We start from the raw sequence: 13,705 nt of genomic DNA on the forward strand, positions 1-13,705 counted from the left end.
GTTGCTTTCAGTAGCATTCAAGAGGCCATGTGGGGTCAGCAACCAAACGCTGGCCTCCAGCATCCAATGTATGTACTTAATCCACTGAGCTATCATCCAGACCCACATTTTTGAAAAATAAACAAACCCTTGATTATTGATGGAAAAATATCTGATTTCACATGCATGAGTTTCATTAAAGGAATTAAAGAGGCAAAAGATTTATATGATCTGAAGAGAAACAGAGTTGAATACTCTGTTTCAGAGCCCCAAATATATGACCACTTAATCTTTGACAAAGGAGCAAGAAATGTGAAGTAGAACAAGGAAAGTCTCTTCAACAAGTGGTGCTGGAAAAACTAGATAGCTATCTGCAAAAAAAAAAAAAAAATGAACTCTGACCTCTGTCTAATGCTAGGCACAAAAGTCAGATCAAAGTAGATTAAAGACCTCAATATCAGACATGAAACCATAAGGTACATGTGGAAAACATAGGCAGAGCACTCCATGACATTGAAGCTAAAAGCATCTTTTTTTTCTTTTTGGGTCACATCCAGTGATGCACAGGGGTTACTCCTGGATCTGCACTCAGGAATCACCACTGGCGGTACTCAGGGGACCATATGGGATACTGGGAATCAAACCCGGGTTGACTGCATGCAAGGCAAACACCCTACCCACTGTGCTATTGCTCCAGCCCCCTAAAAGCATCTTTAAGGATGAAACAGCACTGATCATGCAAGTGGAAGCAAACATTAACCAATGGGACTAAGAAGCTTCTGCACTTCAAAAAAACGTGACCAAAATACAGAAAGAGTCTACAGAAGGGGAAAGAATATTTACCCAATACCCATCTGATGTTATTAATATCCTGGATATACAAGACACTAGAATTATTGTACAAGAAAAAAACTTCCAACCCCATCAACAAATGGGGAGAAGAAATGAACAGAAGTTTCCTCAAAAACGAAATACAAATGGCCAAAAGGCACACGAAAAAATGCTCCACATCGCTAGTCATCAGGGAGATGCAAATCAGAACAACAATGAGATATCATCTCACACCACAGAGACTGGCACACATTCGAAGGAACAAAAGCAACCAGTGCTGGTGTGGATGTGGGGAAAAGAGGACACTCTTTCGCTGCTGGTGGGAATTCCCACTAGTCCAGCCTTTTTGGAAAACAATATGGACACTCCTTTAAAAACCAAAAATTGAGCTTCCATACGATCCTGCCATACCACTGCTGGGAATATATTCCGAGGATACAAAAAAAAACACAGTAGGACATCTGTACCTATATGTTCATTGCAGCACTGTTCACAGTAGCCAAAATCTGGAAACAACCCAAGTGCCCTAAACAGATGACTGGTTAAAGAAACTTTGGTACATCTACACAATGGAATCCTATGCAGCTGTTAGGAGAGATGAAGTCTTAAAATTTGCTTATAAATGGATAGATATGGAGAGTATGTTGCTAAGTGAAATGAGTCAGAAAAAGAGGGACAGACATAGAAGGACTACACTCATTTGTGGAATATAAAATAACATGAGTCTGACAACTAAGGGCGGGAGTGGAGAGGAGAAGGCAGCTGGAATAGAGAAGGGATCACTAAGAAAATGATGGCTGGCGGAATCGGTAAGGATGGGAGATGTGTGCTGAAAGTAAATAATGGACCAAACATGATAACCTCTCAGTATTTGTATCGAAAATCATAATGCCCAAAAGTAGAGGAAGTATTGTGAATATTGTCTGCCATGGAGACAGGGGGAGGGTGGAAAAGGGGGTCTATACCAGGGATACTGGTGGTGGGGAATGTACACTGATGGAGGGATGGGTATTTGAGTATTGTGTGATTGTAACCCAAAAATTAAGCTTGTAACTATCTCATGGTGGTTCAATAAAATTAAAATAAAATAAATGAATTAAAAAGTACAAAAATGTACTCAAATTAAAATTTAAAAAATCAAAAGATTTAATTATATAAAAAAGCATCTACTATCGTTTACTTCACACTATAAAGATTAAAATGCTATTTTTCCTTCTGTCATACTTTTGGGTATATTTCTGGACATATATATGCCTACTTATGTAGTTATATACATATGCATTTATACATAATATCTATACAATGTGAGTTATGGTTTTGACAATGAATTACATCAATAAAAATAACAATAACAAAATTTCAGATGAATTTTTGTAAAAATTACATAGCAAAATATTTTCAAATTAGAATAAGTCATGTAATAACTTGATATATTTGTGTTAATTTTTGATCACTTGTCAAAGGAAAACTTCCCTGCTTCTTATAGACTGTAAAAAGTGTCAACAATATACCATGTTAGAGTTATAATATTAATACAAATTTTTAGTACTAAAGAGTCCCAAATGGAGTTTTTTTAAAAAAAACTGATATTAAAATAACTGGAATAATTTAAAGTATTCATAATTCTCTATGATGATATTAATATTTAAAATATTCTTCAAATGTATTAAGCACAATTATTAACTATGTGCATTCAATAATTATGAACTACTATTAAATTATCTATATAGCATTTTTAGTTACAATGCATTTATATCAAAGGAAATATAAGTCTTTCATGAATTTAGAAGACAGTAAATTATAGGGAACAAATCATTTTTAAAGTCATAATAAGATAAAGGTAAAGGTAAAGGTAAAGGCCCTCCCGTTGATCGTCGATTTGCTCGAGCGGGCCCAGTAACGTCTCCATTGGAGACTTTGTTGTTACTGTGTCTGGCATATCGAATACTCTCGGTAGCTTGCCGGGCTCTCCGAGAGGGGCGGAGGAATCGAACTCGGGTCGGCCATGTTGGCTGCTTGTAAGGCGAACGCCCTACCCACTGTGCTATCGCTCCAGCCCATAATAAGATAGCCTTAAGATTATTGTTGGCCTTACTACTTGGGAAATTCAAGTACAATCTTTAATTGGTCCATATATTGAGGGCAAAGAAACTGAGGAAAATAGGCAGAACATTCCAGATTGGTACATAGTGGTTTTAATAAGCCTGGATAATTAATGAGATCATATATGGAGGCCACTATGAAAGGAGATAATCGGAGTTACCAACCAGAACCTAAAAAGTTCATATAGCTTAACAGAACTTAGTCATCAATACCCCTCATAAGTTCACACACACACACACACACACACGCACACACACATATATGACCACTGTGAAATATACAGTTATAAAGCTGTTCATGATCAGGCTGCATTCATACAATGTCTAAACACCTATCTCTCTACCAGTGTACATTTCCCACCAACAATGTCCTCTGTATCCCTCCCACTCCCAACACCAACCCCCAGACTGCCTATAAGATAGGCCATTTTCTTCTTACTCTCTATACTTTTGGGCATTATGATTTGAAATACAGATACTGAGAGGATGTATATTTGGTCTTTTACCCGCTCCTACTTTCAGCACGCATCTATCCAGAGCAATCTCTTCCAATCATCACTGTCCTAATGGTCCTTTCTCTATCCCATATTTCAACTGCTTTCTTTCTCAGCACTTAAGTCAAGCTTCCAACCGTGGACCAATCTTCCTGGCCCTTGTTCATACTGTCTTCAGGTATTAATCTCATACTAAATATTTTTTATAATCCACAAAATGACTGCAATCATTAACCATTCTATGGCTAATCTAGAATGATTAACCATATATTTTTACCTCAATGTAAAAGTTTACCTTGTTATAGCTTTTAGTGTGGAAAAGACAAGTATAAAACATTCCAAGGACTCGAAAAAAGAGAAGAAACATTTGACTAGTATCTACTTTCTGGGTCAACCAGATGCCCTGCCCTCTCCATGATCTCTTCCAGTGTCCCTGTTCTATGCTTCCATGCTTCCTGCCATAAATAAATAGCCATGTGTAGCTAAGAAATGTTTTTTAAATAATACTGGAAATTAGGGCTTTGGTGTAGAGATTGCTATTTAATTCTAAGAATAAACTAATTCAACTAAAATGATGAACTGACTGGAGAGGGATTGATGGTGTGTATGTGTGTGTATACATATATATATGTATATATATATACACACAGAGATATAGATAAAGATATGGATATATTGTTGGTTGGTTTATCTTTTAAAATACTTAATACTGAAAATTATTTATATTGAGCTATTGACAATGCCACAAATGTAAACTCACTGAATTTGACATACATTTTCTTTATCTTATGTGGCTAACTGTAACATTTGTGAATCAATGCTATTTTGCTATTTCTCTTCTTTATGAGTCACCTGGTTGAGAAGAAAATGTTTCTGCCTTAAAATATACTTATGGTGACCATGAGCCTCTACAAGCATAGCTATGGCACGTGGGAACCAGGACATTTTTTCCAAACTGCAATGGGGCCGCTCCAGCTCCCAGGCAACCTCTGATTCTGGAAGTCACGCCCACAACCCTACCCACAGTGCCATCTTACAGCACACAGCAACAAAGAAGAAAACCGCTGGAGGGCCCCACAGCACCCAGAGAATGTTCCAGGTCCCAAACAGAGCCGATATCACCAGGAGGTCCCAGATGGGGTAGGTGCCGCATCCCGCCTTCTCCAGATGGAACCCCGGTGACCATGGGCCTCTACAAGCATAGCTATGGCGTGCGGGAACCAGGACATTTTTTCCAAACCGCATGGCCACATAAGCAGCTGCACGACATCTCCTTATATACAAAGTGATCAATGGAAAGTAAATTATCCAATGTTTCTCCCTGAAAATCAGGCTTAATTATTTTGCAAACCACAACACCCAAAAGGAGAGAGAGAACAGAGGGGAATGCCCTGCCACTGAGGCAGGGTGGGATCAGGGGGGTGGGGGGTGGGAAGGATACTGGGATCCGTGGTGGTGGGAAATGGGCACTGGTGGAGGGATGGGTATTCAAAATAAATAAATAAGAAATATACTTATATTTAAATATAATCAGGTATAAAGAAGTGTAAATAAATTATTAATCTTAAATTAGTAAACTAATAGGATTTCTATTTTTGTCAAGTTTAGTGTAACAGATTCAATACAATCACCAACTGTTAAGTAGGGTACAAAAATAATAAATGTGTGAAAATGCAGTATAAATATAATGTAAAATAGTAGACCTTTACACATTGAGGGGACATCAGTTGGAGTCATTTTTTAAAAGATGATATATGTGGGGGTTGGAGCAATAGCACAGAGGGTAGGGCATCTGCCTTGCACAAAGCCAACCTGGGTTCGATTCCCATATGGTCCCCTGAGCATCACCAGGGGTAATTCCTGAATGCACAGCCAGGAGTAACCCCTGTGTATTGCTGGATATGACCCAAAAAGAAAAAAGAAGGTGAAATATGCCCTATTCTACTTTCTGGCATTACTCGATAATTTTTTAAAATAATTGATTAATAAAAATTACTCCACAGAAAAACTTCAAGATGACTTGAATATTTTACCATTCAGTTGAACATTTCATATCTGGACAGGTAGACTCCAATTAAGAGAAAAATTTCATGATTGTTAAAAGTGTTTCAACAAGGGGTTGAAACAAGGGGTTCCATCTGGAGAAGGGTTCCATTTGGAGATGCCACTATCTCAAAAGACCAAAATGTTTGGAATAACATTTGCTACTATTATTTATATGATACTGATTATTTACAAGCCGCTTATTTAAGAATGTAATTTATCTACTATGGTCAAAGTACTACTCCAGATTATATAATTTGCTTATACAGTCAACACCATGTGATACATATACTCAGGATTCAAACATGTCAGTCTTCCTGTGAAAGTAAACATTTAACTTCTTATTCATTTCCTAAGAGAAAAGATTCAGTCAAGGTCAGTACTGCATTTGATAACCATTGTTTAAAATACAAGAAGCCAGGATTGCCAAATGTGTAATATTTTTGCTCTTTATGAAAGTGAATGCATGAGTTTCAAGCAACTAAAATGAAAAGTGAGCGTAATAAATGTGTCGAAAGATTGCATAGTATAAACATCAAGTACAGAGATGATGGCACTTAAATATCTTAGCTGTGATTTCACCCTAAGATTACTTTCATTCAAACCAAATGCATTAAAAACAGTTATATTTAATTTTGAAATTCATACCATTATAATTATCTATATTATACTAAAACACTTACAGAGCAGTTCCCAATAATTACATACAATTCTTTCAACTTGTTCTGAAAGAGTTAAGGTTTTTTTTTATTTATAAAATAATTAGCACATTAATGTTTTTAAGCAGTTTTTTATTTATTGTGAATAAAATTCATGTGCCTCACATTTCTTTGGAGTAAATTTAATTTCTGACAGAATGTAATCCAATTTGTTTTTCGCTTTCAAAATAAAAAGTGGTAAAGAGTTTTAACTGTGATACTAGCCTGAAGTCAGCAAAGAAGAAAGCATGACTTCGATAAATGTGGGTCTACCCTCCTTTGAAGGGAGTCTTTGAAAGGTGCAATAGAGGGAAAGTGATGTTCATCTTCTCTGGAACTGAATTTCAAAGGCCTTATTTGGCCTTTTTCCACATAGGAAAAAAATTTTTTTTTTAATTTTGCCTTTTATTTTTCATTGTAAAATTTTAAGTGGAAAAATAAGTTTAGACTATGTAGGTCTCCATGTAGTATAAGATATTATAGCAGCCATCATGTGAAGAATGTGTGAAGACATTCCATCGTGTGAAAGACATAATAACCGATGTAATGGGCTGCTCTGATCTTAGTGGCACAGTTAAATAAAATGAAAGAAAACATTTAGCTTAGATCTAAGCTTAGATTACTTCAGCATAGACCTCAAAATCACCTTACAAACTTCCTCCAATTAGGTTTAGATGAATTACTGAGATCAGGTATAGGAAGTGTAAATTCCTACTGGTTAAAATATTTATTATTACTACATCATGGTAGATTATTTTTTTAAAAAATGGTAGCAACAAATGCTATTTTTATTTCTGACTCCTCTGTGGAATCAAGGGATACAGATTAAATGGAAATATCCTGAACTTAATTAAATGGCTTTCCAAAATGTTTTGAAGACAATATTGTTGCAAAAACATCTATTTTGTATAGTAGGACTAGAATTATCCATTAGGATGTTATACTATTGTAATTGATAATAAAAATTAAATGAACATGCCAACTTTACCAGTTCCTTTCAGATACGCTTGTTATTCCAATGTCTTATGTTTTTTTCTTCGAAAACCTATTTATCAGTTTATCAGATCATTTACATAGTTTCTGTATATCTAATGTTTTACTAAAAAGACAATAATTTCATTAATATTTTAAACATGTAACTGCTAAGGAAACCGTGTTTATGTTCTTAAGCTATGCTTGTTTATTGGATTACTACAGACAAAACTAGTGAGCTAAGAGTTTCTAAACATTTCTCCTCAAATTGCAATCCACAGTGAAATCCAAGACACACAGGCAAGGTTATCCAAGGTTCTAAAATTTTCACTTTGCATATGATGATAAATGAAGGGAACCTATTCATCATTTCATAAGAAATGCATTGCAACAAGGAACATCATACATGAATCACCATTTTTAAAATATGCAAGAGAATTACACTCTCCACAAAAGCTTTAAAAAGTAATTAGTTTTCTTTTTTTGATCGATAGTGGTTCAGGAGGTGAATCAGTTTTCTGTCGGAGTTTATGAACATCATTGGGAACAACAATCAATGTTCCAGTGAAGTCTGGAAAGGAGTGTTAATATTGAAAAGAATCTTCCAGAAATTTTACTTCATATGTATATTCCACATGTTCTAAAATCAACATCTTCTAAATAAGATGCAACATAGAAGTTGAATGATCAAAGACTTCCTTGAATCAATCATGGCAGAATTTGGGCCAGAGAGATAGTGGGGTAGGCAGTTACCACACAGAAATCACCACCCCATATGGTCCTAGGAGCTCGCCAGTAGTGACCTTTGAGTGCAGAGCCGGGACTAAGCCCAGAACACCTCCAGGTGTGGACCCAAGCCCACAAAAAATAATCATGGCAGAATTCATAAAAAGTGTTGCTCATATCAACATCCCACACAGAAGTCTGGGCATATGATCAATGTCGACCTCTTCATGAAAACCCAGAAAAGCAGCAGCCCCCCTGAATTCATTATATAGACAAGAGTACTTTGAGCTCATCTTTAAAGCTAATCTGGTACAAAGCACATCTTTTCAGAAAGTCAATCTTTCACCCTCTAGTATTTCATGCATATATTTTATTTTCTCATGTGTAACATAAATGGGACTATCATAATATCTTAATAGTATTTTCACTATTCAACAAGAATTTTCATGTCTTTGCTTTTCCAAGAATTCCCACTGGATTTTATAGAATATATCTACAATACTCAATACCTATTTCTTTTTTGCTTCTAGTCATATTAGCTGGGTTGGAAATGCAGTGGTGAGAAAGAACATAGTAAAATGTGACATTCAGGTTTTCCTCTTTGGAATGCCCAAGTTCTTTTGGGATGTGTTTACTACTGCTTTCTTAAATAAATGCTCTCTCTCTCTCTCTCTCTCTCTCTCTCTCTCAAAAAATATCCCAACAACATGATAATCCCTACAAACAATAATAGAATAATCGCCTCCCTCATTAGGATTCCATCATTAGACCAATTAAATGATGCATTAAGTTTGCAGCCAAACTCTATTACAAATACCAAGCTCATTTTCCCCAAATCATGATCATTGTGTGGTGGATTTATTGAACTTAAAGCCAGAATTTCACATTTATACTTACTTTTGGAAGTTAGAATCCTCACATCAAATGTTAAACCCAAATCCCCATATTTGAGTCTCAATTATTTCAGGTTGAAAATACCAAAAAAAAAAAAAAGAAGAAGAAGAAGAAGAAGAAAAGAAAAAAGAAAAGAAAATGCCAAGATACTCTATTTGCGTTCCACCTTACTCATATTTTATTTTGTACTGTGCTGAGCTATGTTGGTCTATAAATCAATGTTTACAAATGTTTTCACCTCAAGTATCAGTTATTAATAGCCAAAAATCCCCAATGAAAAGGGTTTCCTGTAAAGCAATTTACACTTAAGGAATTTCACCTGAGACTTCCCACTTATTTACTTTTAAGACTGTTTTCATGAAGAACATCTCCAAAGAGTGTTTCTTGGTGATGGTTAACACAATTTGATAAGACTGCTGTTCGGAGTGAAGGTGAAAGGCTGTCAAATTGAGGTGAGGCAGACCATAGAACATCATTAACAAACCCTCATATTGATGTGAATATGCACACATACATACATGCCACGCATGAAATGTGCAAGTGGGCGAGAAGACGTGTGTCATCCTGCACGGAAAACACACCACTACTTTATTCTTAAGTCATCCTCTTTCTAAGAAACTTTCATCTCCCTCCCCCTCCGTTAGGACGATAATCTCCTCTCAAGAGGAGTACATGACAGAGGTCTCCGAGATCCCCATCTCCCTAAAATCTCATCACGGGCCCTAGCGCCCTGGGCTCAGGTTCCCTTAAACTCAGCTGCAACCGAGAGCGCCCGTGCTGTAACCGGCTGTTTTTTCCAGCCTGTTTTTTTTTGTTGTTGTTGTTAGACACACGCCCCTGTCTTCCCCCTCCCCACCCAAACGCTTGGGAATCCGGCTACCCGACACTTTCACTCCACGCTGGCAACTCCGAGTTCAAGTACTTTCGGGTCGACCTTTCTCCCCCTCTCGAGTCCCCACCACTCGCCTCTTCCTGCTGGCCACCTCGGGGTGAGCGCCCCGGGTTAGTCAATGTGCACGTGACGCGCGGTGCCCACATGACACAGTCGTGGGCGGAGGGGGGGAGGGGTACCGAGGAGTGCAGTCGGGAAAAAGTTCAGGACCCAGCGCTCAAGACTGGTCCAGGCGTCCGAGCAATCTGCTCCCTCCCTTCCCGGTCACCAGCGGCTCGGAGGTGTCCAGGGCATGCAGAGGACCGAGGCATCTCCCGGGCTTCGCCCGGAACGCGCCGCGCAGCTCTCCCGCGGCCGCGCCACCCTCTGCTCCTCCCCGCCCTGCTGGCGATGCTGCTGCACCCTCAAGTTGTTCCTGCCTCCCTCCCGTGCGCCTGCCTTCGGTCTCCCCTTCCTTCCCTAAACAGCTCCCCGTGCACTGCAGACGGAGCCACTGACGCACATTCAATTTGCCCTGGGTGCTCGGCCGCACCTCTGAGGTCAGGCCAGGCCGTGCACCTTCTCCCAAAGCCGGGGCTCTAACTGCGCCAACAAAGTTGCACCGCACACCGCAGCCCGCCCCTCCTGGCCCTGGAGCCCCCCTCAGTTGGGTTCCTCTCCCCAGCTCCCTTGCTCTGCCCCTCTGCTGTCCGGCTCCCCCCGCCATCATGCAAACACACCCCCTTCCACATGCAAACCCCACGGCTCGGCCGCCGAGCTCACCTTGCTTGACACACTTGAGCCGGAGGGGGTCCTTGCAGTGTTTGATCACCGCCAGCACGTCCCTGATGGTAAGCCCCGCCACGGGGGTCTCGTTCACTTCCAGTAGCAGCTCCTCCGACACCAACTTGCTGCCGCTCTCATAGACCACCTTGCCGGGCTTCACCTCCCCCAGGTAGGGGAACTGTCCATTCTCGGCGCCCCCCTTCAGCTCAAAGCCCAGCTGGCCCTCCGGGTTCCTGCCAATGACACTCTCGTGGACTTTGCTAGTCCAGTGGCTTTTCTTTTTCAAGCTTTTGGACATGGCAGTGGGGTCAGGATGGGGAGTCGTCTCCGTTCTTGAGGGGCTCCTGGAAAGGGCTGGCGGACTGGGGAGGAGGTGGAGAGGGAAGAGAACGAGGATGCCGGAGCCAGGGGAGGTCAGGTGGAGGGGGGGAGCCGAGCCGACTTTGCCTTCCAGTCCCCCAAGCTCCCCCCGGCTCGGGGCTCTGCCTCTTCTTGGGATGGAGTGTGGACCAGGCGAGCGGAGGATGGAGAGGGACGGCTGGGCAGAGGTAGGGGAGCCCGGGTGAGGTGGGGCTGTCCCTTGAATGACACTCAGGGCGCTGTGGCCCCGCAGCGGAGACGAGCCGTGGCGGCGGCAGCCTGAGCAAGCGGGATCCGAGCTGGAGAGCGGCCGGGTGGGGGCGGGGAAGGCGGGTAGGGATGCCGGGGGCCACTCCTGCGTGGTGCGAGTGGGAGCGCGCGCGCCGGGGGTGTGTGCTTAGCGGATATCCATGGCAGCTGCTGCAGCCGCCGCGGCGGGGCCCGCGTGTGAGCGTGCGTGTGTGTGTGTGTGTCTGTGTGTGTGCGTGTCTGTGTGTGTATGTGTGTCTGTGCGCGCGCGCGCGCGTGGGGACGAGTTGTACAGTAGGGGCGGGAGGGGAGGGCGCGGGCCGGCTGGAGCTGCTCGGCCCGGGGCTCGGCGCGCCCGCCCGCCCCCTCCCTCCCTCCCTCCCTCCGCCGCTTGACCCGGTAGTGAAGGCGGAGAGAGAGGCAGGCTGGGTCCGCCCGGCGGCCGCCGAGAGGAGGCGGGAGCGAGCCGGGAAGGCGGGGAGCCCGGGCCCGGCGCGGGGAGGCCGGCAGGGAAAGGACTTCTCGGAGCGGGCCGGCCCGGCTGCCGCACTCCCCGGGGGATGCGCCGCCCGGGCTCGGACCCCGCTGCGGCAGCAGCCCGAGCGCGAGCGGGAGATGCTGTGGCGCGCGTGCCGGTGCGGGGCGCTGGACTTCGGGGTGCGGGATTCGGGCGGGAGAAGGAGCGGGACTGCGGGGCGGCGGGCGCCCTCTGGAGGACCTGGCCAGGGGGGGTCGCGGCTGAGTCAAACTCGCTGAGAGAGCTCCGAGAGCCCCTTAAGATGCGGCGCAAACTTGGAACTGGCGGCTGGTACCCAGGGCGCGGGAGGGCCGCCGCAGCATCCCCCGGGATGGGGATGTTGGGGGGACGCCCGCCTGGCACTTGGCGCCCCGCAAGGGCTAAGGGGTGGAGTTCAGTGGTTGGAGGCGATTCCGGGGATCCAGGGGGAGGAAGGGACTGCCCTTTCCTAGAGCTGAGAAGCGGGGAGAAGGATGCTTCTGCAGTGAGGGGTTCGGGGTGGCCCTGAACCACCTTCGCGGAGAAACGGAGAGTTTATCCCGGGAAGGGCGGCCCCGCCCTCGCCCAGGACAGCCCCCTGCCTCGGCTGGGGAATTTTGGGAAGCGACTTGAAAGCCGATCGCCTGGCGGGACAGCTGGAACGGAGGACAAGAAGTCCAAGAAGTCGTTGGAGGGGACCCCAGTGGCAAAGCCTGTGGTGGAACTCGGCTCCCCTCCCCACAACCCGGACGCTGTTTGCCTTCAAGTTTGCAGCCGCGGACGTGGAGAACAGGGGCGCTAGACGTTAAGATGTGATTTTTTTTCCAATCCCTGTACCCGGTAAATGACTTTCATTTGCTTTACTTAGAAATGATTCTTTTGAAGCCTCTTCCCTCCCGGGGGACGGGCGGGAGGGAGGGGAGACACAGCCTCACACCCCTCACACCCACTCTTCTCTTTAAAACAAGGCATAGAAAACACTTAGCACACAGACTTCTAGCTGGTGTCTGAGCTGAAATTGGTGTGGGAGGCACGAGGCTGTTAAGACAGATAAATCGACCCAAACAGAGGAGCAGGTGTGATTCTGAGCACCGCTGCTTAGCAAGAGCGTGATCTTGGGTAAATTGTTTGGCCTTTCCTTTTTTTTTTTAAATCTGTAAAAATAAATAAATAAATAAAGAGTAGCGAGTACTGCTCTCAGAGAACTGAAGAAACCAGGTAATGCATGCCAAGTGCTTTCCAGACCCCGAAAGTAATCCCTCAGGATGGTAATTTCTTTCTCTCCTCCTCAAGTATAGTTCACTATTTAGGGAAGATGGGGAGAAATCAGATTTAGTCAGAACTAGGAAGAGGTTTTTTTTAAAGATCTGTGGTTTTAACACATAAGTATGTGTCTTTGCCTCCCCTCCCTGGTGAGAAAATCTATCCCAGGTGAGTTGACTGCTGAGATAAACTGATGAGGTTTTTTCAATGTACCAGGGACTGTGACAGGAACTGAACTCAGAGTTACAGTGCCTAAGATTGGGCAGGATCCTGGGTCTCAAGTGTTAGGGCCCCAACTCTGTAAGTTATTACAGACTTTCAAACTATTTTGAAGTGTTGGATTCAGACTGATTTGATGACCGTCTATTCTCATAACCTTCACATTAACTTTGTTCTCTGTCTCCTTTCCCCTTTCTGGCTTCGATGCCTGTGTCAAGAAAGAAGACATTAATGGTGGAGCTCTCCTACAGACCATGACTCTAGAAATTGCCTGACATTAAAAAAGAAAAATATTCTCAGAATATGAAAAGCTAAAGAAAAAACATACGTGCATTCAAACCTTAGACGAGTTATAAGAAATAAATGCTTGCTTCAGACTGTCAAGCTCGCCATAGGATTGTGGTGCCTTCCCCAAGCTTCTGTGTTCTTTTTCTTATACAGCAAGCCCCAGAATTCTCCCACTGATCTTTGGATTACTGCCCTCAACTTTGCCTGAAGTCACTGAGGCAAAAGGAACCTCTAGGGAGTTTGCTTCCACAACTTTGTTTGCCAAAGACTTCCCTTCTCAGTATGAAAGCCAGTATAAAAACCCAGCCCTGTTGCCTTTAATAGCAATAAAGCTACAGTGTGATTTACACCCTGAACCTTTCCCTGCAGGATCATGCTGATGGCAGGAATTTGCCTAAAATTACTTCCTTCCCTTTCTTACTTTTTACTCTGTA

At 43.1% G+C, this 13,705-nt stretch overlaps 1 protein-coding gene across 10 annotated transcripts in view; it reads right to left on the reverse strand.

Annotated features, from left to right (window-relative positions):
• MAGI2 (membrane associated guanylate kinase, WW and PDZ domain containing 2) overlaps positions 1–11,007 on the reverse strand; it is a 1,504,283-nt gene extending 1,493,276 nt beyond the window's left edge. For 5 of the 10 annotated variants that reach the window (XM_056117957.1, XM_056117960.1, XM_056117958.1 and 2 more), the window contains exon 1: positions 10,394–11,006. In XM_056117957.1, the coding sequence (XP_055973932.1) occupies positions 10,394–10,694 (301 nt within the window). In that variant the 5' untranslated portion in view covers positions 10,695–11,006. Of the gene's footprint in view, positions 1–10,393 lie in introns of all 10 variants that reach the window. The other 5 variants (XM_056117966.1, XM_056117965.1, XM_056117961.1 and 2 more) reach the window with 2 other exon arrangements.
• Positions 11,008–13,705: the final 2,698 nt, after the last annotated feature.

The sequence above is a fragment of the Sorex fumeus genome, unplaced genomic scaffold (genome assembly GCF_029834395.1).
Source record: "Sorex fumeus unplaced genomic scaffold, SorFum_2.1 ptg000037l, whole genome shotgun sequence".
In the NCBI taxonomy this organism is placed as follows: Eukaryota; Metazoa; Chordata; class Mammalia; order Eulipotyphla; family Soricidae; genus Sorex; species Sorex fumeus.